Raw genomic sequence first — 27,108 nt, 5'->3', positions numbered from 1 at the left:
AGATTGGGCTCTTACCTTGATAATCTTCTTTCTAGTAGAAAGGCATCCGTGTTTTGAATCAGTGGGTTATTCACCTCTAATCGCAAGCAGTGTAGAAGGCATCATCTACATTTTTTGGCTCCACCTCCTGTTTCACTGGGCTGGGCTGCATTGCCTCAGTTCATACCAAAGCAGTAGTAAACCACTATAAAAGGAGAAATAAAGAGAAGGGGCATGGGGAATTCCCCAACAAAGCCAAGTCTGCTCTGCTCTTAAAACAATTACAATTAAAGAAACCAACTGGAACATAACAAAACAACAAGGTAGAACCAAACATGTCACCTACTAATACTTATATAGTTCTCATAGTCTTCCATTGCCTTTTTGCAATAAAAAGTTAAAGTTATCTCATCACTCTTCAGATCTGTTTCACAGGAGAAAGCCAAGCATCTAGAAATATAGACATGTCTGAGACAGCATGCAAGCTAATTGAACTCTGATAGGGAGAGCCTTCGTTACGCCAACGTTACGCCCATCTTTAAAAAGGGATCAAGAGGAGACCCGGGAAACTACAGACCGGTGAGTCTGACCTCTGTTCCGGGGAAAATGGTGGAAGCACTAATAAAAGAAAAAATTGATGAACATTTTGAAAAACACAAACTTCTGATAACCAGCCAACATGGTTTCTGCAGGGGGAGATCGTGTCTGACCAACTTATTGCACTTCTTCGAGGGAATTAACAAACAGATGGACAAAGGAGACCCCATAGACATCATATACCTAGATTTCCAGAAAGCCTTTGACAAGGTGCCTCATGAACGTCTACTCCGGAAACTGAAGAACCATGGGGTGGACGGAGACGTGCATAGATGGATCAGAAACTGGTTAGCGGGTAGGAAACAGAGGGTAGGGGTGAAGGGACACTACTCAGACTGGAGGAAGGTCACGAGTGGTGTTCCGCAGGGCTCAGTGCTCGGGCCGCTGCTATTTAATATATTCATAAATGATCTAGAAACAGGAACAAAGAGTGAGATAATAAAATTTGCGGACGACACCAAACTATTTAGTGGAGCTCGGACAAAGGAGGACTGTGAAAAATTGCAAAGGGACTTGGACAAATTTGGAGAATGGGCAGAGAGATGGCAGATGAAGTTCAATGTTGAGAAATGTAAAGTATTGCATGTGGGAATCAGAAACCCGAGGCACAGCTATACGATGGGAGGGATGTTATTGAATGAGAGTACCCAAGAAAGGGACTTGGGGGTAATGGTGGACATGACAATGAAGCCGACGGCACAGTGCGCAGCGGCCGCCAAGAGAGCGAATAAAATGCTGGGGATAATCAAGAAGGGTATTACAACAAGAATGAAAGAAGTTATCCTGCCGCTGTACCGGACAATGGTGCGTCCGCATCTTGAGTACTGCGTCCAGTATTGGTCACCATACCTTAAGAAGGATATGGTGTTACTCGAGAGAGTTCAGAGGAGAGCGACACGACTGATTAAGGGGATGGAAAACCTTTCATACGCTGAGAGATTGGAGAAACTGGGTCTCTTTTCCCTGGAGAAGAGAAGACTTAGAGGGGATATGATAGAGACTTACAAGATCATGAAGGGCATAGAGAGAGTAGAGAGGGACAGATTCTTCAAACTTTCAGAACATAAAAAAACAAGAGGGCATTCGGAAAAGTTGAAAGGGGACAGATTCAAAACGAATGCTAGGAAGTTCTTCTTTACCCAACGTGTGGTGGACACCTGGAATGCGCTTCCAGAGGACGTTATAGGGCAGCGAACGGTACTGGGGTTTAAGAAAGGATTGGACAATTTCCTGCTGGAAAAGGGGATAGAGGGGTATAGATAAAAGATTACTGCACAGGTCCTGGACCTGATGGGCCGCCGCGTGAGCGGACTGCTGGGCGCGATGGACCTCAGGTCTGACCCAGCGGAGGCATTTCTTATGTTCTTATGTTCAAGACTCATGTCTTTCTACCAGAAAATGATTGGATCTATGCTGGCTTTTGTGACCTGTTGAGTTAAATGATCTGAAACAAAAAAAATAATCAATTCTTGAAAATGATTTATGAACTTGGGAACAAAATGAAAATTCTCGAGCAGAACTCTATCATTCCAAGCTGACAAATGGAATAATTGCCTGACCACCCTCATTTCAAATGCTCCCTCCTACTAATCCTTCAGGAAATCAATCAAAACCTATCTTTTTGATAAATTTCTCTGACTCCTTCCTACCTTGCGATATTACTGAAATACATGCTGCATCTCTTTCTTTTTACCAAACCTCTCTCGACATTCTAATGTAATTCCTTTTTTCGGTTTTACCAACACTCTCTCAGCACTCTAATGTAATTGAAACTTGTTACCAATGTACTTGACAATATTTTTCTGTAACATCGCTGTATATGTACAGTCTCTTCCCCTGTAAACTGCTCTGAACTGCTTGTGGTATTTGCGGTATACAAAATGAAGTTATTATTATTATTAATAAAATGAAAAATCCGCCATGGCACCAAAATCATAGCTACCCAACCCTCTGCCTGCCCAGAACCTTGGGAGTAAATAAATAGCAAAAAATCGTGGGATCACAGTTCCTTTGCCAATCTTGCATCTTCAAAATAAAGGAAGTTGATATGAGAGGGAGCAGGACCAATAAAGGAAGCATGTTTTTAAATATCATTAGAAGTAGGAGATCAACTGCTTTTACACCTAAGCAGCACCAAGACCAGCCACCACTATCGAGAGCTTTTGTCCCAATCCAGCCAGACGTGTATGCTCTTCACCATACAATTTGTTGGAGAGATCAATCTGCCTGCTTTTAAATATCAGCAGCATTGGGAAAACAACTGCTTTTACACCTAAGCAGCAGCGGGTCCATCCGCAACCACCAAGAACCCACAGACCCGAACCTGCCAGGAATGTGAGATCCGCCCCCCCTACAATTCGATAAGAAGATCAACTGTTTTTACACCTAAGCAGCAATAGGACCAGCCGCCACTACCGGGAACCCTTTGCCACGTTCCAGCCAGACATATAAGATCTTCCCCCAGCATTCCATTGGATAGATCAATCTACCTGCTTTTAAATATCAGCAGCAGTGGGAGAACAACTGCTTTTACACCTAAACAGTATTGGGACCAACCGCAACTACCAAGAGCCCATAGACCAGATCATGACAGGAGTGTGAGCTCCACACCTCCTGCAGTCCGCTAGGAAGATCAACTGCTTTAACACCTAAGTAGCAGCAAGACCAGCTGCCTATAATAGGAGCCCTTGCCCCGATCCAGCCAGGCATGTGAGCTCCTCCCCCTATATCCCGTTTAAGAGATCAATCTACCTGCTTTAAATATCAGCAGCAGTAGAAAAACAACTGCTTTTACATACAAGCAGCAGCGAGACCTACCGCAACCACCAAGAACCCACAGACCCGATCCTGCCAGGAGTGTGAACTCCTCTCCCTGCAGTCCATTGGAGAGATCAATCTGCCTGCTTTTAAATATCAGCAGCAGTGGAGATCAACTGCTTTTACACCTAAGCAGCAACGAGACCAGCCACAACCACCGAGAGCACACAGACCCGATACTACCAAGAGTGTTAACTATTCCCCCCCTGCAATCCGCTAAGAAGATCGACTGTCGGCTCCGGGCGGCTTTCCCGCAGAGGAGAGAATCCTGCATTCACCGTGGGCCTCATCTGGGGCAGCCTCCTTGGAACGGCTGGGGCACGGGCAGTGTGTCTGGGAGGGAATGCATGGATGGGAGAACATCTCAGGGGAGGAGACATAGGCATCCTGGGACTGTAGGCCAAGTCTCTTCCCTGAAGAAGCCCTTTCTGGAAACGTCAATCGCTCCTCCTAAACTTACTTGCTCCACTTCATCATGCTTCTATTCCTTTCTCTCCTCTCTTCTACCTTCCAAAGTATTTAGATCAATGCTGTCTTGTTAAAATGTTTATTTTATTTTTATTTTTCCTCTAACTCTACTTTTCACTTCTCTATTACCCTCCGGGTACTTTAGTTAGATTGTGAGCCTTCGGGACAGTAAGGGAATTTTTCAAGTACCTTCTTACTTCTCATTTATAATCTTAATGTATATTTTCTTCAAACCGCTTAGAACCTAACGGATGTAGCGGTATATAAGAAATAAATTACATTACATTACATTACATGTTTCTGCTATCTGTTTAGTACCATGGGCCTGGCTTACATGGCAGCAGGAGGGGGGAAATTAAATGTGATACATAGCGGTAGATAGGCTGGGGAGAGAGAAAGGCAATATTGGATTGGGAGGTCTGGGTTGGAATTGGGGATGAGGTGGAATTTGGGCACTCTAAACAAAAAAGCTTTCTGTTGCATCTGCCCACCATGACCAACAGGCTATCAGTTCTGCCCCTGCACTGTTAAGGGGTAATTCTATCACTGGATATCATGATTTAGGCACTACTTTCCATGGGTAATGAGCTTATTCTATAAGAACAATCAAACGCGCAAGTGTTCTTATGGAAAACTAGTATAAACTGGCATCAACATGTCTACATCTATTTATTTATTCATTCAATTTTCTATACCGTTCTCTCAGGAGAGCTCAGAATGGTTTACATGAGTTTATTCAGGTACTCAAGCATTTTTCCCTGTTTGTCCTTGTGGGATCACAATCTATCTAATGTACCTGGGGCAATGGGGGGTTTAAGTGACTTGCCCAGGGTCACAAGGAGCAGAGTGGGTTTTAACCCACAACCCAAGGGTGCTGAGGCTGTAGCGTTAACCATTGCACCACACTCTCCCAATTATGCCAAGTCTCTGATGGCCTAAGTGGGCACACTTAAATGCAAGACTTAAGCACGTAACTTACAGTATTCTGAAAGTAACACATGTAAATGATGGGCCCTCCCATAAACTCCCCCTAGTACAGCCTGGGGTAAATTCATGCAGGAGAAGTGAGGGTTAGTGCATGAATCTCCTTAGCAGTTGTTGGCAGTTTCTATACTAGGGCTGCCTGTGGATTAAAAGTAGGTTTATGTGAAGAGTTTTAAGGGTCATCTTTGCAATATGCAGTGGGCAGTCTGCAGAGGGCTGCCTCTATGATTTACAAGTAGTTGAAATATGAACCCTAAGACAGTTAGTAATCTAGCCCTCAAGTTCCAGCACCTTCTGGAAACTCAGAGTCCAGAGCAACTCTCTGAATAGGGAATGCATATTATTTTAGGTGTGACATCATCAAAGATGACGTAAGATCCTGTCTTAAGTGGGAGATTCTCTACTGGCACTCTCCACCATTACATCTGGATTTCCAGCTATAAAGGAATTTCACAAATTAGAGATACATAACCATATGTCATCTTGGATATAATTGAGATATGTAAATAGTTTGTTCCCGAGAGAGGAAATAAACTTGGAGTTGTTGTTCAAGTCGCCTGTGTGGTTTGGATCATTGAGAAGTGTGCTTGCTCCGGCATGCCAGCAGAGGTTCTGGTCCCAGCTCATGGCCCAACATACAAAATACCTTGTGGTAAACCAAGGTAAAAAGGGGTCTGTTACACTAGTATTTAGGTATTAAGGCTCTTACACATGTACATTGTAGAACACTACTGAAGACTCTGTAAGCACTTAGCAGGTGTATATATACTCGCTGTTGATTCCCCAATCATGCTGAGCTCACCTCTTTCATTTTCATAGTTACACTTGAGGAGTCTCAGAATGCCACTCTGGTACTTTAACACAGCGTGGCAGCACTTCTCACTGATTGCTCCAATAGTGTGTGTTATTTATATTTTCTTTTGTTGTGCTTTACATTTTTGCTTGATTTTTAACCTATAATGCTCTTCTAAACCTTTACATAAGTCATTTAAACTGGATTTAGCTTTGGATGTTGCTGCACCAGCTTGGTGTGGCTGATACAGCAACATCCAAAGCTAGGTGGTTATAGAACTAGAGGGATAAGGACTACGGCCAATCAATTTCACAGGTGCTTGAAGCCCATCACATTTCTCCATGAGGAGACTTAAGTTGCATATCTACTTCCAGTTCAACCTCTTCTAACCAGCCAGTCACCACATACTGTACTGTTATCATTTTATAATGAAGACAGAGACCCAAATACTCCTTCTCGCAAAAGAAATGGAGAGGAGTCTTTTCCCTCCCCCCATCTGAAAAATCAGTAGTAGCAGTACGAAAGGAAGGGAGCAGGAGGATCATGCTATGCTCCTTTCATTTTCTGAGATCAAGGGGGGGTGCTATCAAAATTAGCACATTGGGCAGGGGAGGAAGGAAACAAGGGAAAACAAGTGTGAACAATGGAGAGAGGGAAAGAAAGAGGGGGGAAGAGAGAGAGGGGAGAGGGAGAGAAAGGGGGGAGAGAGAGAGAGAAGCAAGGATGGTGAGAGTGAGCATTAATAAGAGGAAGAGGGAACAGAGCAATAAAGGACAGGAAAGAATGTGAATGCATAAGTGAAAAGAGCAAGAGCACAGGAAAAACATCAGTAATATTCATGCCAATACCAAGCAATTATTTTGTTCTTTTTGTACTATGTAATTACAGAAAATAACAGATAAAAAGAGAAGGAGGTAGCTGACCTCGAACAAAACTAAATAGCAAGCAGTGGTCCAAAGGTCAAATACATTTCAAAAAAGCTTTTAATAAACCAAAACAGCAAAATTGTAAAAGTATGTTAAAATACACCATTTGCCACAAATTACTCAGGTGAAAGATACTGTCTAACCATGACGTATATTAACAAAAAGGAACAAAAATCAAATTTTTGGAGACAGACAGTTCACCTTTTAGATTAAACCAAGTGGCAGGTGTATTTGCAAATACATTTCAATTTATCTCTACATTTTGGGGACAGACTGCTTCTAAGCACATCATTACCACACTGTCGTGCTGCAAAAGAAACCAGCATATGGTTACAATTTTTTTTACTGTGCTATTGGCCAATTGATTGTACATTTTAGCACAGCTCGGTTTCCAAACTGCTCCTAAATTGTAATTTCCTCTTCTGCCCAGCAAATTTCATTTGGCCTTATAAATGTTAGGTCCATTAGAAATAAAAAAAATTACTTGATTAATATCCTTATTTCCACTTGGAGCCTTTCAGCCCTCTGCTTTGATAGAGATGTGGTTAAAAGATTGGGAGGATTATTATCTAATCCAATCTGTCCCCCCAAATTATGACTTCTATTTTAAAATTCAGTCTTGGAAGTTTTGGGTTGGGGTGAAGAATAACTTTCCTCTATTCTATTACTTTTGTTGATGATGAGATTCTAGTTCCAATAAATTCCTTTAACTCCTGATGATTAATTCTCCAATTAGGGCTTCCTCTGCCTGTCTATGTGATCCTCATTTATTGTCCCCTGCCTTTCAAACTCAATGTCTGCTCTTATTGTGGAATTGTCTTCATGTTATGCTAATTTTATGGTTTTAGGGGATATTTCAACCAACCAACCACACCCTTATGGATAGGTTTACTTGATAACATCATTCTAAACCAGGACTTTCCATTATTTGGACTTTTTTATGTGAATTGTAATGCAAATTTATGTGTATTATTTTTTTTTTTTTTTTTTCTTTATTTATTGGATTATTCATTACAATATCTCTGTAACAAACATACATGAATGAACACAAAAAAATACAAAATACAAGATGTAAATTCCAAAATAGGAATTAACATAATATAAGAAAACTAATTCAACCGTATCCTAGTCCACATTAAAAGTGATCGCCAGTACAAATAAAACATCAAAGCAAAACTTCTATCTACTTTCTAGGAACAGGCAAATGGCTATTATATATATTATACATCATCCTCCAAAAGTAAACCAAAATAAGGAATTAAACTTTCAACAAAGGTTTCTCTTTGATAAAATCTTCCACCTGGGCTGGATCAAAAAACACATATTTATCATTTCCATATGATATCAGGCATTTACATGGAAATTTTAAGAAGAAAGTAGCTCCGACTGCCAAAACCTTAGGCTTTAGCTGAAGGAACTGTTTCCTCTTAAACTGGGTTTGTCTAGAGACATCTGGAAAAATTATCACCCGTTGACCACAAAACATCTCTTGCTTTTTCAGGAAATATAATTTCAAAATATCTTGTTTCTCAAGTTCTGTCTTGAAGGTCACGAGAAGAGTTGCTCGTTTCTCAATTATGTCTTTAGAAGACTCCAAAAACTGTGATACATTCAGACTCTCTGGTGATACTATTCTATCCATTCCACCTTCCTCTACCTTTTCTTTGGAATCTCTTGAAATGTAATATAAATTATCGACCTCAAAGGTCTCCACTTTGTTATAATGTAATATCTCCCTCAAATACATTTTCAAAAGTTCCATTGCAGAAAGGTAATGTGTGGTAGGAAAATTTAGCAAGCGAAGATTTTTAACTCTAATAGCATTTTCCATTTTTTCTAACTTAGCATGTAACATCATACTATCCTTTATATTAGAAACAGCACTAGCTTGTAAATTACCTACTGCCTGATCTAACTTTTCAACCTTTACAGCTGTTTCTCCAATTTTATTATTTTGTTCTTTAATTTTCACAGTTACATCTACATCAGATGAAAATTGACATAAGTTCAAAACGGTTTTTTGTAAAGATGACTCTATTCTGTTAATACTAAGCCAAACATCATTTAGAGTGATCACTTTATCCCTGGGGAGAGCATCCGAGCTTTGCCCAGTACTCATCTGCACTGGGGTTAGTTCTTTAGCCTGTCCCAGGGACTGTCCTGAAACCTCCAGACCAGATACTGACAATGATTGAAGGGAAGAAGAAATTATTCCTTCCTTAAAAGGGGAAGGAGATTCTTCTAACCGTAAGGAATATGATGGTTGAGGAGGTGGTGTTGGTTCCCCAGAGGATAAGGAGACAGCTTGAATATTAAAAGTTACCTGTTCCTCAACAGGAGGCAAGATGGGAACCACAAGATGGCGATCCATCGGGCCTGTTGTTGCAGCAGATGGTATTGCCTTAGCTTTCCTCTTACCCATGCTGAAGAGATGGTAATCCTGCTCCCTGCTCCTCTTAGGCTCCGAAGGGGCTCAAAAGGGGCAAGCCCCTTTAGCCACGCCCCTTCGGCTCGCGACCCGAGGCTCGCGACCACGGGCCGCGTACCGCGGCTGCTCCGATTTTCAAGGCTCCCCGGAGGACCCTCTCAGCTGGCTGGGTCGGGCTGCTGCGGGACTGCCTGTCCCGATGAAGACAGTGCTAAACAGCACTAGCGACAGGCTCCCTCGGCAGCTGCTCCGATTTTCAAGGCTCCCCGGAGGACCCTCTCAGCTGGCTGGGTCGGGCTGCTGCGGGACTGCCTGTCCCGATGAAGACAGTGCTAAACAGCACTAGCGACAGGCTCCCTCGGCAGCTGCTCCGATTTTCAAGGCTCCCCGGAGGACCCTCTCAGCTGGCTGGGTCGGGCTGCTGCGGGACTGCCTGTCCCGATGAAGACAGTGCTAAACAGCACTAGCGACAGGCTCCCTCGGCAGCTGCTCCGATTTTCAAGGCTCCCCGGAGGACCCTCTCAGCTGGCTGGGTCGGGCTGCTGCGGGACTGCCTGTCCCGATGAAGACAGTGCTAAACAGCACTAGCGACCATTTATGTGTATTATTATTGTGAATTGATTTATAACAAAGTTTGTATACCTCAAAGCTGACATGGTGTATAACACTCCCCATTTGTTCTTCTATAGCAGGGGTCTCAAAGTCCCTCCTTGAGGGCTGCAATCCAGTCGGGTTTTCAGGATTTCCCCAATGAATATGCATGAGATCTATGTGCATGCACTGCTTTCAATGCATATTCATTGGGGAAATCCTGAAAACTCGACTGGATTGCGGCCCTCAAGGAGGGACTTTGAGATCCCTGTTCTATAGGTACTTGAAAACATTAAACAGCAAAAACACCTTACAGTTTTTTGATAAATTTGGAGTACTGTTTATTCCCTAAAAGATTGGAATTTCTTTATTATGGCTGCAGGGAGGCAAACAAGGCTGGAAACTGTGTTTGCAGCAACTGGCACTGCTAAAAGATCGAAGCCTGATCCTCCTACACCCTCTAAGGCACTGTTCTTCAACCGCCGGTCCGCAGGAAATTTCTGCCGGTCTGCGCAGGGCTGGCAAGATTAAAGGCTGCTATCTTATCGCCCTGCTGCTGCTGTTAAAGCCAACAGGAAGTCTTCTTTACGACGTCAATTCTGACGTTGGAGAGGATGTTCTGGGCCAGCCAATCGCTACCTGGCTGGCCCAGAACATCCTCTCCGACGTCAGAATTGACGTCGGAAAGAAGACTTCTTATCAGCTTTAGCAGTAGCAGCAGGGTGGTAAGATAGCAGCCGACCCGGGAAAAGGAAGGGGGGGGGGAGTCTTTTTTTTTTTTGCGCGGCAGGGAGGGAAGGAGGTTGGCAGGCTGGCTTCGGGGGTGGGACAAAGTGTTGAAGGCAATGAGAGGGACATAGGAAGGAGGCACTGGGGGGCACTAAAGAGATAGGAAGGAGGCACTGGGGGCACTAAAGACGGGAAGGGGCACTAAGGTCATGGGAAGGAGGCACTAAAGACAGGAAGGGGCACCAAGGATATGGGAAGGAGGTACTGGGGGCACTAAAGACAGGAAGGGGCACTAAGGACATGGGAAGGAGGCACTGGGGGCACTAAAGACATGGGAAGGAAGCACTGGGGGCACTAAGGACATGGGAAGGAGGCACCAGGGGCACTAAGGATATGGGAAGGAGGCACCAGGGGCACTAAGGACATAGGAAGAAAAGAGGGAGGGAATAGAAAGAAAGAAAGGATACACAGACAGAAGGAAACACAACCAGAGACTCATGAAATCAGCAAACAGCAAAGGTAGGAAAAATGATTTTATTTTCAATTTAGTGATCAAAACGTGTCAGTTTTGAGAATTTATATCTGCTGTCTATATTTTGCACTATATTTGTCTATTTTTCTATAGTTACTGAGGTGACCGAGTTCACGGAGATAGGGCGGAAACAGGGTTTTTAAATTTTAGTCCTAGTAGTTTGCCGGTCCACAAAATAATTCTTTTATTTCTGCCGGTCCACGGGTATAAAAAGGTTGAAAAACACTGCTCTAAGGTGCCACTGCCAAAGGATTCTTCAGACATCCTGGAGCAACTGATGGTAGAGATGCGTAGTATAAAGGAACTGCTGCAAAACAACACTATCAAGCTATCTACAGTTCAGGAAGAAGTAACAAATCTTTCAAAGCAACTGCAAATCTCTAATGGCCGTATGGAAATTTTAGAGCACAGGGTAACTGAAAATGAGACAAGCCTGATTCAGTGCCAGTCAGATCATAAAACTATTATACGTCTGACTAAAGAACATAAGAACATAAGCAGTGCCTCTGCCGGGTCAGACCAGAGGTCCATCCCGCCCAGCAGTCCGCCCCCGCGGCGGCCCAACAGGTCATGACCTGCCTTAATCACTAGAAGGGGCCCCCTTGCCCCCTAGGTTTCTCATCGAAGTCGTATCTTCCCATCAATGTCCTAACCCTCCGGCCTTGCACCTGCATGACCTGGTGAGCTGTCTATACTTATGCAACACCCCAGCACCTCCCTCAGTACCCCACGATCCCCTTTTCCCTCAGGAATCTGTCCAATCCCTGTTTGAATCCCTGTACTGTACTCTGCCAGATCACTTCCTCCGGGAGCGCATTCCATTTGTCCACGACCCTTTGGGTGAAGAAAAACTTCCTTGCATTTGATTTGAACCTATCTCCCTTCAGTTTCTCTGAGTGCCCCCTCGTTCCTGCCGTCCCTTTTAGTCTGAAGAACCTGTCCCTGTCCACCCTCTCTATGCCCCTAAGTATTTTGAAGGTCTCTATCATATCCCCCCTGAGCCTTAACAACAGGGGCAGAAGAAAAAATGTCAGAATATTAGGTCTTCCATAGGGAGCTGAGATTGCGAATACTATCAAGTTTTTAGAGGATTTCATACCAAAAATAGTCTCCTTGAATTTCAAACAGCCGTTAGAATTTGAAAGGACCCATAGAATACCATCGCGACGAAATAAGTCAGAATGGCCCTAAGCCACTAATCTTTAAAATGCTGTGATTCACAGAAGCTATGGAGATATTACAGGTTGCTAAAGAAAAAAGAAACTTAAAATGGCAAGAATCAAGAATTTTAATCATACCTGACTTCGCGAAGGCCACAGCAACTGTGAGGAAACAATTTTTTCTGCTCCGCCCACAGCTGAGGAAGATGGGAGCAACAAACGGGTTGTTATACATTGTAGGGTTACACATTGTAATAAGACCATACATTATGAAGATCCAATGAAATTACAAGAATATGTGAACCAATTTCTAGATGGAATGACATAAACATATGTGATTTGACTTTATAAACACTGAAGATCATCTTTTATTTTATTACTAACTGGTGAAAACGTTTTTATTTTTCTGGGGAATGGTATGGGCCGCTTATTTAAATGGTGATTTTTGTGCAGGAAACTGAATGGTCACACTGAATTCATGAGAGTTACATGGGAGGACTGTTATTTTGTAGAGTTGGAGGTAACATTCTAACTTGCTGTTAATGATGTCAGTTTAGAATGTTTTAAATGAGTTAAGAAGGCTGACATTCTGCAATACAATGTGTTGGAATTAGTTGAGTGCAGCTGTTCTTACTGAAAAAAAAGCGTAGTTAAGGCTGTAGTATTGGAATTTTTTCCTGCATTGATCTGTTAGTAGCGCCATTAGCAGTCTTCTACTAGTTCTTTTTTCACTTCTTCTATAAAGGTTGTAAAGTGCAGTCAGGTTCAGAAATAGTGGAACTACTTTGGTTTATACAATGGAAGAAGCTGCACCAGAAGTAGAAGCAAGCTTGTCAGCTGTGGTGTCATGTAACTATGCAAAAGCGTTGCAGGCAACCAGAGAGTTCTAGGCGCCAGAGTAACTTCACTTGAATGCTGTGCCCTGTCACTGCGGCGTTTGAGAGGTCTAAATTAAAAGCGACTCAAGCTGCTGACAGTCAGATCATGGAGCCCCAAATAAGCAAACATGTAGGGCAAGGACAGGATCGAGATCTTCCCCCCCCCGAATGGTATAGACCATCATGAAGGCTTGGCTGAAGGGTGCAAACTGGTCACAATCTTCTGAAGGAAAATCAGATGCCCTAACCCTTCATTTTAAGGCAAATCCTGAAAAAGTATTGAGATCAAGATGTTGATGGGGGCGGTGATGAGAGAGGCGACCTTCTCACTTGCTGGAGATTTGAGTACCACAATGATCCAGAATGTAATTAAGGCTCAAGTTAAGATCTGAACCAAGAGAGATTATATGGCAGGTGTTTGCAAATCTCCTGGCAGAAGATCTGCTTTTCAAATAGCCCTTTCAGTCTCTACCTAACATTTATGATCGGGAACACAAGCAGTCTGTTGTTGCAACTGTAATACATTGTGCATCTATTCTATTTATTGTATGGCTTGCTTTTCATTGTCCATATGAATGTCAGCAACTGAACATTTCCCTATGCTGGACTACAGATGGATCTGTTTCACAGATGTGGCTTGTTATTGGCTGCAACTGAGGGGGAAAAAAAAAAAAGGTTTTTCTTGAATTTGTTCATCTTGGTCTTATCAATTTCCATAAGTCTCCAAATGGTGATATTATCTGTGTCTGCTTTGATAGGTTTTCTTTTTTTTTTTTTTTTTTTGCTGTAAGTGCTCTGAAGAACTGGATGAATAAGCAACTGTGATGGCTTAAGCAGAGACGGAGTAACCAGGATAAGCACAGGTGAAATCACAATTTACACATGTGGTTTATAAAATACCTGTGTACATTTGCATCTGCTCTTGAGGTACTGTTAATGGATGTGGTTTCATTTACCTATGCTTTCTCCAAGATTTTTGCTAGTATTTTCTAAAAACATATAGACGCCTACTTATATTTATAAAATAGAGACTTTCTTGCCGTGGTTTAGGATTACCTCCATTTGTGGTGAGAAATTCAAGAGCAGTTCTGAAACTTTCTTCTGTGCCATGTGCAATGGCAGCAGAAATTATTTCAGAAGTAAATTGGGATGTTTCCTATAATAAATTCTAGCATGGTCTGTCTAAATGGCCAAACCTTTGTTTTCCTTTGTATAACATTTAAGGCAGTTCACCACTATTATTCTTTACAAACACCATCAATTGCCAAGTTAATAAGAAGAGCTATTAAAATTTTTTTAAAAAAAATAATTAAGATGTTTATGGATTTAAGTTTCTGGCTTAGGAATAGATATAAATTATTTTTCAATACTAGTGTGCTGCGCACCCAATTATCCAAACAATATATGTAGGCTACTGCAGAGTCACCGATCTAAATATTCATTCATTCAATCAACTTCCTTAGAAGATTCTTAATGGATCTCAAGTGTTCATGGTTATAACGCTACTAGAGTATGTCTCGGCGTATAACTGAATTGTGAACTATCATCGGTCCATAAAGTTATTTAAGACTTTATTTACTCAAACTTCATTGTTATAATCATATTTAATTTTAATTTTTTTATGTAGCTGTGTTATACTTCGCGTTCACTTATTTAGCTCAAATACTCTTCCCATAATATTATAATGGTACTTAGCTCAGGTATCAGACAACCCGGCCAGCCCAATGGAAGATCTCCATTTTGCTCTCTTTACTTCAATAAAGCTTCCTCAGGAGCAGTGTCGCAACTTTTATCACCGCTGTGTCATGAAGTTCTTCGTATTTGTAAGAGTCAGCATAAAATGTGCTTTTTATCAACATTTGGATGCGATTTTAATGATATATTTTTATGCTTTACTGTTTAGCGGTGATAAAAGTTGTGACATTGCTCCTGAGGAAGCTCTATTGAAGTAAAGAGAGCGAAACGGAGATCTTCCGTCGAGCTGGCCGGGTTGTTTGATACCTGAGCTAAGTACCATTATAATATTATTATGGAAAGAGTATTTGAGCTAAATAAGTGAACGCGAAGTATAACACAGCTACATAAAAAAATAAAAAATTAAAATTAAATACAATTATAACAACGAAGTTTGAGTAAATAAAGTCAAATAACTTTATGGACCGATGATATTCACAATTCAGTTATACGCCGGGACATGCTGTAGTGGCGTTATAATCGGGAACACTTGAGATCCATTAAGAATCTTCTAAGGAAGTTGATTGAATGAATGAATATTTCATTAATTAATCCAGATATTAATTTGTACCACTGTGCAGCCTGGTGTCCCAGAAAGTCCGTCTGAAAACATAAGAACTCTAAACTATATTTATTATTAAGATTTTTCCATTCAGGGAACCCCGCCTGAATGCCTTGCTTCAGTTGCCACCATTTATAACTTTGCGATTTATCAAGACCATATTTATGTTGCAACTATGAAAAATCAAGAAGTTTACCATTAGATATAACATCTTCTAAAATACGTATTCCTGCTATTATCCAATACTTCCAGACAACCTTAAATCCGCCAATTTGGATCTTGGAGTTAAGCCATATAATTTGATTTGTAGAATTTTGTATTGGAATAGGTGTTAAATTATTAATAAATCTTATAGTTTTCCATGTATCTGTTAATATTTTGTTTTCTTTATATAACCTAGGCATTTTGATACTAAGAACATGACACGGCCTCAGAGGAAACAGGAGCTGCCATTCCAACCACAGCCAATCTGGGAGCTCCTTTGCTTTTTGATATTGTTTTGGAACCCTTGATGTTGGCCATTCAGCAGACAAAGGAGATACAGGGTATTCCATATGCAGGTCTATGAGACAAACATGTTTTTTTCTGTTGCATAGAGCATTATGGACCCCTGTTCGGTTACAAAATTGGACAGCTCTAAATCTAATAAATGTTGGCACTGTCATCTTGAAGCAAGGACTTTAGATCATTTGCTATTCTACTGTCCATTTATTATGACCTTTTGGAAATCAATTTGGGACCAAATTAATTGTTTATTAGATAACCCTGTGGCATTATCATATGATACTGTGCTGTTTGGTATGGCAATGAGAGCAAAAAGTCAGATTTCTTCAAATAATAACAAATTGTTGCTTATAATGACTGGGGTTGCCATTCAACAAATTACTTATAATTGGAAAAATTGGAATAGACTAAATTATAATTTTTGGTGGAATTCCCTATGTCACATATATAAAATGGAAAGATTCATTGCAATACAGCGAGGGTGTTTTAGGAAATTTCTGAATAGATGACATTTTTTCCCTTAATTTTACAGGTTCAATTATGAGGTGGGTGAAGGGATAATTTTATGATTTTATTTTATATATTGCACAATTTATTTGAATATATAATAGAAAGGGGTAGGAAGGGTGGATGATAACATATTATTTGTACTATTGATGATTAATAACTGATATATTTGTGATTAATTTCTTTTAGCATATTGATACACTTATTGTATGTTTGAAAATGAATAAAGAATTTAAAAAAAAAGAAAAAATAATGTACATCGTGTAAAAGGTTTATTTGATCCATTCCCATTCCTTTGGAAGAAAGAGGGAATAAAATATTTGGGTATAATGATTCAAAAATCATTGGAAGACACAATGACAGTAAATGAAAAATCCTTATTATTGGAAGTCAAAGAAATGTGTGAGCATTTGAATCCATGATGATTTCGCCTGTAGTTTGTTACCAAATGAGTATGTTACCAGTTTATTTTTAGAGTTCTTTTTATAGAAAACTAAATGGGATTCTTACAAAATTCCTTTGGCTTGGTAAAACTTCTAGAATACCTTTAGGGCTCCTTTTTCAAAGGTGCGCTAGAGTTTTTTGCGCACGCACCGGATTAGCGTGTGCTATTGTGTATGCTAGCCGAAAACTTCCGCCTGCTTAAAAGGAGGCGGTAGCGGCTAGCATGTGCGGCATTTTAGCGTGCGCTATGCATGTGCTAAAATCGCTAGTGCACCTTTGTAAAAGGAGCCCTTAGTATCTCTGCAAAAATCTCAATTGGTGGGAGGGGTAAATTTCCAAATTTTTAAAGTTATCATCAAGCCTTTATTTTGCGTCAGGGTATATATTGGATCCTTCCTGAACTCATGGAGAATCTGTCAGGTTGGTTGATATTGGAAAGTCATCTTTTGGCCCCATTACATCTTAGCCATATTTTGAGTATCAAGCTTCCTAGAATATACAAGGACAATATTATTATTCATTCCACCTGGACTACATTAAAATTTATAAATACCTTAACTCCTATTCAAATACAACAATCTACAGGTCAATCCCTATGGTTAAACTCCAAGATACAAATCGGCGAGTCTAAAATCCTCTGGAAACATTGGTTGCAGGCATGCATACGTACTCTAGATGACATAATTTTAAATGGGAAAATGGTTAATTTATTACAATTACAACAATCATTTGGCATATCAAAGTCTCAAGGTTGCAGTTGAAACAGGCCATTCAGAAAGGGTTCCCTGACTGGCGCAACTTAAAAAATCAGTACAGCTTGCCAGGTCTATGTCCTCAGACAGATTTTCCAGGGCATCAGGCCGCTAAGTCCCCAAGATAAGGCCCTGGTGGTCTGGGTGCAAAGGTCGGAAACCCCCCCCCCCAGTTCAAGCACACACCCCCAAGCCTTGGTATAGAAATCTGGCAAGAGGGATGCCCACTCCCTCTTGCTGGCATCCTAGGATGTATCAGGAAGGGGCCTAAGACCATGATTGGCCCAGGTACCTAAGGCCCCTCCCATAGGAGGGCCCTTAGGTACTTGGGCCAATCAGGGCCTTAGGCCCCATTTTCCAGTGCCAAAAAATAAGCAAAAGGGATGGTAAATAAGATTAAGAATATTATAATGCTTCTGTATCACTCTATGGTGTTACTTCACCTCTAGTATGGCAATCAATTCTGGCAGTGGCATAGCCAGACAGCCAATTTTGGGCAGACCTGAGCACAAAGTGGGCGGGTCTCTCTCTTTCCCTTCCTTACTACTACTTCTCATCATTTCTATAGTGTTGTTAAACAGTGTGAGAAATGTCTAACTAAAGAACAGGAAAGTGGGCTCAATCATGGAGGTGTTGGGGGCTTGACAGCTTATTCTACCTTCCTCACCCTCCTATAGGAAGCTACAGTGTATGACATATCTGTTACGGTCTGGCAGCCAATAAGAACAAACCATGCATTCAGGCAAACACTTCATTCCTAAAAAAATGCCAACATGTCTTCTTTCTTTTTCATAAGGAAATCTGAAAAGTACCATACTCAGGGCGTGATGTGAAATAGTACGTTGTCCTGCCACCGATCATTAACACCAGGCAATCCTGATTGGCGCAGGTGCACAGGCAATGCAAAAAAAAAAACAAACGGATTACTTATGGCAGCCGTCCTCATCATCATTATCCGAGCAATCGTTCTCCTCGCCGCACCTCTCACGTTCCCTCTCTTCTCAGCTGCACAACCCATGCAGACACACTCTTCCATCCACCAGCAGTAGTTCCTGCACACTGCCGGTATCTGACCCAGAAGCCTTCTTGCTGACGTGAAACACAAATGTGTCAGAGGGAAGGCTTCTGGGTCAGCTGCTGGCAGCAATGTAAGATCTATATCTGCTGGTGGATGATTAAAGGGGATGGGAACTTCTCTCGTATGAGGAAAGACTAAAGAGTTTAGGACTCTTCAGCCTGGAAAAGAGATGGCTGAGGGGAAACATGATTGAAGTCTACAAAACCCTGAGTGGTACAGAATGGGTACAAGTGAATTTATTTTTTACTCCATCAAAAATTACAAAGACTAGGGAACACTCAATGTTTATACTTTTTAATAGGTATTCCTCTATACCATCTTCTAAGCTCTCCTTTCATAGGATGCAAAGAATGTGTAAGAGTTAATGGCAACCCAGGATCTCTATCCATAAAAGACGCTATTGATCAGGAAACCACTGTCGATTTCCTACCACAGAAACATAATTTCAGACACAACCTTCAGACTTCTCCTTCCTTATAGCTCCTGTCTACCTGGGACACCTCAAGCCTGATACAAGGATGGCAGAAGACATTTGTGCCTTCAACATCAGTTCAAGGTCAGGCTGCAGGAATAAACCACAAGCTACATTGAAGATGCTTTCCAGTTAATCTGGGGAATAAGAAAGTAAATTAAGAATTAAATATAAATATACTACTTAAAGACATAACATCAATTTTTCAATCATCTAGATATGTTCACATAAAAGGAAACAAAGTCAAGATAAGGTACTGGTTCATCTCAAAATGATCAAGACACATTTGTAAAATAATTTTCAAATTCACTGAAAACACTTGCCAGCAAGAACTATTCCATACCTGATTGCCACCGGCATTGTGACATTCATAAACTCCAATAAATCCATCAGCAAAATGACCCAAAGTGTCCAGGCAGTTTGTGCCCTGCTGTAAGGCCCCAAAAGCTATATCTTGATGATCAGGAATCCTTGAATACAAATGTCAAACAGGAAATACCAGATTACTACTTTGATGTCTCCTTCCTTTGGAACTCTCACACAATTTGATTCAATAATGTTTTTCCATTGCCATCACCAATGTCTTAATACTCAATACCTCCTAAGAGGAAGCAAATCCCACACACTACAAAAATGAGGATAACTCAAAACTCTGCCTGCCTTACCAACAACAAACATCAAGTAAGGTCTACTCACCAAAAAAATATAAACAATTCAGTATGATCTCAGGATTTTAGTTGAGTATAGACAACAGCGATATGAAAAGTACCTACCCCTTCCTAATTTCTCCAATCTTTCTGTTTCAACTGTTTATTAGTTTTATAACGTCATACAGAAAATGCATAAAATGTAATACAATAAATTCCATAAAAGCACTTTAATTCTACATATGAAACATTAAATCCTTTTCCTCCCACCCACCCTCCCTCCCAATTCCACCCTCACATTTCTACTCTAGATACGCTTTCAGAATTTGAAATTGACAGGATCATATAAATCTTATTTAAAGATATTTTATGTAAAGTTCCAATGGTTCCCAAATTTCCTGGAATCATCTAGTTCCTCTGCTAATATTTTCTTAATCTTATATCGATAGTACAAACAAAGAGTCTCCTACCAGAAAGGTAAATTTAATCTATCCCATTGTTTACAATTCCTCAAAATCATTTGCAAAGCAACTCCAGTCATAATAAGAAGAAGCTGATCCTTATGTTTTTCATGATTGAGATGAAATGGGCACCTCAAGAATAGAAATTATCTTACTCCATATTGACTTCCAGAAAGTTAGTATTTAGGGACATTGAAATAGAAGGTGATCTAAGTTATCCACTCCAAATGACAATGCCAGTACCTGTTAGACTGCGTTTTATCAATTTTTTGCAGTTTCAATGGGGTCCAGGGAATTCTGTATAATAAAAAATACAAAGATTGTCTCATGGAAGCTGAGGCTGTGCACTGCTTCCAAAGTTGAGGCCATTGAACTGCTGAGATATAATTTATTTCTAAGCTCCAAATGTCACTTAAACCTGTTTTGGGATTTTGAGGTAAATATTGACATATAACTTTGTACCATGTAGAGGCATGGTGCCCTTGAAAATCTACTTGAAAGCATAAAAATGGCAAGAAATGCTGTTCTACTAGCGTTCGCCATTGGGAAAATCCCTTTTGGATTACTGGTTTTAGCTGTAACCATTTGCTAACCCAAATGAATGTTGTAAATGGAAGAAAAATGCCAGATCACCTTGGTAACATACATCTTCTATTGTTCTTATATCAACCTTAATCCATTCTTTCCAGAAGATTTTTGATATTGCTATCATAATTTTGAGTTTAACCAAAGTGATTGATACTTTGTCTTATTCACCGGTATTGGTAATTTAGCATCCAGGAACCTTAGGGTCTTCCAAGTTGAGTGAAAATTTTTATTACCTTTATAAATTTTTGGGAGCTTAATGCTCAGTAAATATTTTAAGCTGAGTGGGGCCATAAGCTGATTTTCAAGAATGAACCAATCTGGAAGGTTCTCCATGACTGCTGGAAGAATCCAATACATTCCCTGTCTTAAAATGTAAGCTTGATGATATATATAAAAGTCTGGAAAATTAATTCCACACATGGACTGAGATTTTTGTAAAGATGATAGGGCAATTCTGGGTGTTTTACCTAACCATAAAAATTTCGTAAGTATTCTATTAATTTTTTTATAAAAGGATGTCTGAAAATAGATTGGAATCATGCTCATCTGATAACAAATTACCGGGGCTATCATCATTTTAACCATTTGTACTCTCTTCCACCATGAAAGATGTAGTGGTTTCCAACATTCACACATCTCCTTAACTATTCCCATTAAACGCTTTTCATTAACAAGCATTGTTTCTTCCAAAGTTTGTTGAATTATAATTCCTAGGTATTTTATTCCATCATCCTTCCAAAGGAAAGGAATTGGATCAATCATACTTTTAACACAATAAACGTTCAATGGGAGAACTTCAGATTTACTCCAGTTGATTTTGTAACCGGAAAGCTTCCCAAAATTTTCTATCAACTGCAGTAAAGCTGGGATTGATAGATCGGGATTGGTTAGATGCAGTAAGATGTTGTCAGCATATGCCGAAATCTTATAACTCCGATTCCCATATGGGATTCCCTGTATGTCCTCTGCTTGATGAATCGCAAACAATAAAGGTTCTATAGCTATATATAAAATAGTAGTGGAGAGGGGGGTCACGTGATGCTCGCGTGCTGATCAGACGCCGGTGAGCCGAGCTCCGCTCTAAGCCTAAGAAAACACCCCCGAACTAGCTTACAGTCGGCACAAATCGCCATTAATTTGCTCCATCCGGCATCGGGTTTTCTCCTGCTTCTCTGGGGCGTCTCGGAGGAGAGCGGATTCGCTGCGGCCGGCCGGTATGCCGATAAGGACCCCGAGGCCTGGCAAAGAGAGGTCTGCTAAGTCCCTGAAAATGGCGGCCCCCAGCCCGATCTCAGCAGGTACGGCCCAGCACGATGCAGACATGCAGGTTTCGGTCTGCCACCTCTCAAAACATTTGGATGAAAAATTGTCCAAACTGCATGCAGTGCTGGAGGAAGTGGAAGATAGCATTGCGGGTCACGCCGCGCGCCTCCAGCAAGCAGAAGAACGGATCTCGGCGCAGGAAGACCGGGCAGAAACAGCGGACGGACGTCTGGCGGCCTTGGAAACAAAAATTCAGCAGCTGGACGATCGGACTGAGGAGGCAGAGAATCGTAGCCGCCGAAATAACCTGCGGCTTATTGGGGTGCCGGAGTCAGTCCGTGATGCTGAGTTGGAAGACATGGTGGCCATGTGGCTGCCTCAAACCCTCGGACTTCCATCCTCCATAGGCCCAGTGCATGTGGAAAGGGTACATCGGATAGGGGCGCCACGCGCTGAAGGAGCCCGACCACGTCCAGTCATAGCTCGCTTCCTCAACTATGCTGTTAAGGCTCGCATTCTGGAGGCATACAGGCGAGCTCGCTCCCTGGATTACAATGGCACCAAGATCTTGCTTTTTCAGGATTTCTCCATCAGGCTCTCGGAGAAGAGACGGGCTTTGGCGCCCTACTGTATACAGCTTCATGCCAGAGGGATTAAATTCACTCTCCAATATCCTGCTAAAGTGTGCATTCAAACCAACACTGGTGTAGTCCTGATGGATACTCCAGCAGCGCTCCGTTCTTACTTGGAGGGACTGCCAGCCCCCTGAGAGGACTGGGGTTGCTGAAAGCTTGATTGATTTGTTGTCCCAAACTTTCTGGGAGGCGGCGGACTTTATACCAGCTGCTGGGACAGAGAGAGATGGATTTCTTGGATATGTGCATGAGGAGTGCTGGCTGATGGAGGTTTCTTTCCGCTCTTGGCTCCTGGCTTCTGGACAGATCCGTACCAGGGAATATCTCCATGCTGCCTGTACATGGGGAGTCCTCTATGTAGACTATGGATTTGTTTCCACATTGCGGGGGGTCTGAATCTCTTGTTCTGCAGCCTGCTGGGGAGTCCTTGTTGGGCATTATGTTTTCTTAATACTTACCGGAGCGAGTTTGTTTACATTTATTACTTTTGTGCTGACTGTATGGACATCATGCTGCACTTTGTTTTCTGGGGGGGGAGGGGGTACGGGGTTCTGGTTACATCATGGTTTTCTGGTTGGGTTGGGTACTGGAAGGTTGGAGTATGTTGAGGGGGGGTGAATGGGTAGAGGAGGGGTGGGGGGGAGTGTGTCGGGGGGGTATGTATGGGGATGTATGAATGGAGTCTCGAGAGCACCAGTTTCTTCTCATTTGCTGGTACATGCCATCTTTGGTGATTTGACGTGGGGGCCTTGCTGGGGGGCTCTTCCTCTTCTCTTATTTGATTGACACTTCTGCTCCTATTGTTCTTTGGTGGGGGGACCATGGTTAATTTAAAACTTTCCTCCCTTAATGTGGATGGGATCCACTCCCCGGTCAAATGAAAGAAAATACTCTCCTGGTTTCGCAGGGAACGTATTGATATTGCCTTCCTACAAGAGACCCATCTCACACCTGTAGAACATGAGAAACTTAGGAGGGATTGGGTGGGGGAGGTATACTATTCTTCTTATAACACTCGTCAAAGGGGGGTAGCAGTCTTGGTCCATAAGCAACTCCCATTTCAATTGCATAAGGTTATACAGGACAAAGAGGGCCGATATGTCCTAGTGCTGGGAGAGCTTTGGGGACGGCTTTATCTTCTTTGTAATGTTTACGCCCCTAACATCTATAATCACAGCTATTTTTCGGGGTTGATGTCGCGGCTGGCGCAGTACCCGGGTTACCATGTCCTTGTGGGGGGCGACTTTAACATCACGGCAGATCCCTCTCAAGATTGTGCCCCCGCCAAGCGCTTCCCTAAGGATCACATGGGTAAAGGAGTTAATTTTCTGACCACGCAGCTGGGGCTCTTAGATATTTGGCGCCTATTCCATCCTACGGTACGTACTTATACGTTTTACTCCAATCCCCATAATCTTTATACACGTCTTGATTACTTCCTGCTTTCTCCTGCGCTGCTGCCCATGGTTAGTGCTGTAGAGATAGTGGAGGTTCCTCTTTCTGATCATTCTCCCGTGACACTATCCTTACAAATTACTGCAGACTCTTCAACACGGACATGGCGTTTCCCGGGATACCTCTTTAAAGATCTTGCCTTTCGTAGATACCTTAGGGAAAAATGGCTGGATTACTGTAGCACCAATTCTGATCCTGATCTTGATCCGGGGCTCTTCTGGGAGGCATCCAAGGCAGTACTACGGGGCTTTGTTATCGCTTATGTCGCGGGGAAGAAAAAGAAACTGGAAGCGGAATTGCTACTGCTGTCGGGCGAGTTCCAGCAGATGCAAAGGCGCCATCAGGGGACCTTGCAGGAGGCCGATCGTATACGCTTACGTACACTCCGACAGCAGATAGATGCGATCCTAACACAGCGAGCGGAGAGGGATTTGTACTTTCGTCGCTATAATCTCCACAGGTGGGGGGGAGAGCTGGACGGTTGTTAGCCCGCCTGGTCCGCCCTCATCGTAAGCGACAAGTCATCACTGCTATTACTGATATGCAGGGACACACTCATACAACGGAAACACACATCCATCAACAATTCGTGACGTATTATAAGGACCTGTATGCAGAGCGACCCTCGACGGATACGGATAGGGACCGCTTTTTCAGTGATGTCATCCTTCCAAAACTCCTCCCGACCCAGATTCAAGCTCTGAATGCTCCCATTACTAGTCTTGAAGTGGAATTGGGTATAAAAGAGCTTAAATTGACTAAATCACCTGGGCCAGATGGTTATGGGCCGGAATACTATAAAATTTTGTCTGACGTTATATCTCACCCTCTGGCGGAGGCTTTTAATTCTTTGCACTCCCACAAGGGGGTGGACCAGTATAATCTGGCACATGTTGTTCTGCTGCCCAAGCCGGGCAGGTGGGCTCTTATAGGCCCATATCACTTCTTAACCAAGATGCAAAATTGCTCGCAGCGTTACTTGCCAAACGTCTGAATGCATACCTTCACCTCCTTATCCATGAAGATCAGGTGGATTCGTGCCTGCATGAATCTTACGAGAGCTTTGATGGCCATTTACTCTCGCAGAGGAGGGGATAACCAGGCAGCTATTGTAGGCCTAGATATGGAGAAGGCGTTTGATAGCATCTCTTGGTCTTACCTTTTTTGGCCCGTTTGATGCATTCCAATGATATAAGGGAGGGCCTTTGTCAATCTCAATGCCAAGAGTTTAGCTAATATCTTATTACCCACGTTGATTAAGGAAATCGGCCTGTAATTGACAACCAACATATGATCTTTGTTTGGTTTTGGGAGCACAATCATCATTGCCTCCGCCATAGTACCTGACATCTGTCCCTTTGCTAATTGGGTTTGATATACTTGGAAAAGATGTGATAACAAAATTGTTTGAAACGATTTGAAAAACTTCACAGTATACCCATCATTACCCGGAGCAGACCCCCATCCTTAAAGATTTCAATGCTTTTTGTAATTCAGGAACCGATATTAGAGCTTGAAGAGGATCTTTTATATGATCTGGAATTTTAGGACCTAGAATAGCATGCAAAAATTTTCCTGTGTTAAGTGTCTCTCCATAACCTGTATCAGAAGAGTATAATTTTTTAAATAATATATTAAGAACTGAGACAAGATATCTGGTTGTTGCATGTATACATTGCCCCACTGATCTTTGATAGCTGTAATCTTTTCTCTTCGTTTTTTTAGCCCTAAGATAATTTGCAAGAACTCTTCTTGCTTTGTTAGATTTCCCGCTTTGTTAGAAATCACTTACTGAAAAACAGTTCTCTTTTGGCAAGTTTACTGCTGATAACATTATATTTGTATTTAGCAGACATCAGCTCATTTAAGGTTACTGAGTTCCAATGCAAAGTCAGTTTTAGTTCAAGCATAGAAATAACATCTTCTAATTTAGCAAGTTCAAGCCTCATTAATTTATGTACATGAGCAGAATAGGCAATGATCTGACCTCTTAAAGTTGCCTTAAAAGCATCCCAAAGGACTTCATAAGATATCTGGTCAGATGAATTAATTTGAAAGAACTCAGAAATTCTTAATTGCATCTTTTCAGGAAATTTTGAATCCGTAAGCAGCTTATTATTAAATCTCCAAAACAGGATTTGTGAGTGATCCTTATCAAATTGTAATTTAATCCAAATACCTGCATGGTCAGTAATTATTAAAGGGTCAATGATAGCATCTAAGACCTGTTGAATTAGATGATTAGCAATTAAGAAATAGTCTATTCGTGAGAACGATTTATGCACCTGGGAACAGAATGTAAATTCTTGCTCACTAGGATGAAATATCTGCCAAATATCCCTTAGTCCACAAACCTTCATAAAGTGATCTAATTCCATAGATTTCAAATATCTACCTGGTTTTTTAATCTATATAAGGGTCAATAACAGCACTGAAATCACCAGCAATAATTAAATTGGCCAAATTTTGTAAAAGAATCATTTGTTTCATATTATTAAAAAATTCAGCCTGATTAGAGTTTGGCGCATAAAGATTAAGATGTGTCAGGGTATCATCTTATATAGAGCCATCTACCCCATTGTATCCACATGAATGTTCTCAAAAACAGCATATATCCTTTTATTGATCAGAATTTCCACACCAGCTTTTTCTCCTACCACTGGAGCAAAAAAGCAATGCTTAACCCATCCATCTTCCAGTTTAGCAGATTCTATTGCAGATAAATGTGTTTCTTGTAAGAAATATATATATGCCTGTTGTTTTTTCAGAAAAGTGAGTATTTTTTTCTTTTTAATAGGATGCTTGAGACCATTGGTATTTAATGAAAACAGTTTTATAGCCATGTTAACTTTACTTCAAAATGAATTAAAAGTAAAACATTACATAACCTGATACCTGTCAAATTTAAAATTAGAACCTTTATGCATATCCAGTATCTCCCCACCAGGAATCCTTCCCCTTACCCTCCCCAAACCCATCCCTTAACATAGCACATGGTGAACTTGGTTTCCTTCGGAAGAGCCATAATCCACCAATCCTACCCTGCACAAAGTGCTCTATTCTAGTGTTATATAAAATTAATGTTATCTTTCAAAACTTGTACCATGTTAGCTGTAATGTTGAC

The 27,108-nt window shown here is 41.4% G+C and overlaps 1 protein-coding gene across 2 annotated transcripts in view; it reads right to left on the bottom strand.

The window, feature by feature from the left end:
• Positions 1–27,108, bottom strand: part of GALNT2 (polypeptide N-acetylgalactosaminyltransferase 2) — a 477,304-nt gene that overhangs the window by 9,768 nt on the left and 440,428 nt on the right. For both annotated transcript variants that reach the window (XM_033938413.1, XM_033938412.1), the window contains exon 14: positions 19,279–19,405. In XM_033938413.1, the coding sequence (XP_033794304.1) occupies positions 19,279–19,405 (127 nt within the window). The remainder of the gene's footprint in view (positions 1–19,278; positions 19,406–27,108) is intronic.

Source organism: Geotrypetes seraphini, chromosome 3 (genome assembly GCF_902459505.1).
Source record: "Geotrypetes seraphini chromosome 3, aGeoSer1.1, whole genome shotgun sequence".
Lineage (NCBI taxonomy): Eukaryota > Metazoa > Chordata > Amphibia > Gymnophiona > Dermophiidae > Geotrypetes > Geotrypetes seraphini.
Note: the sequence above shows the minus strand (reverse complement) of the source record. Positions and strands in the feature narration are given on the sequence as shown.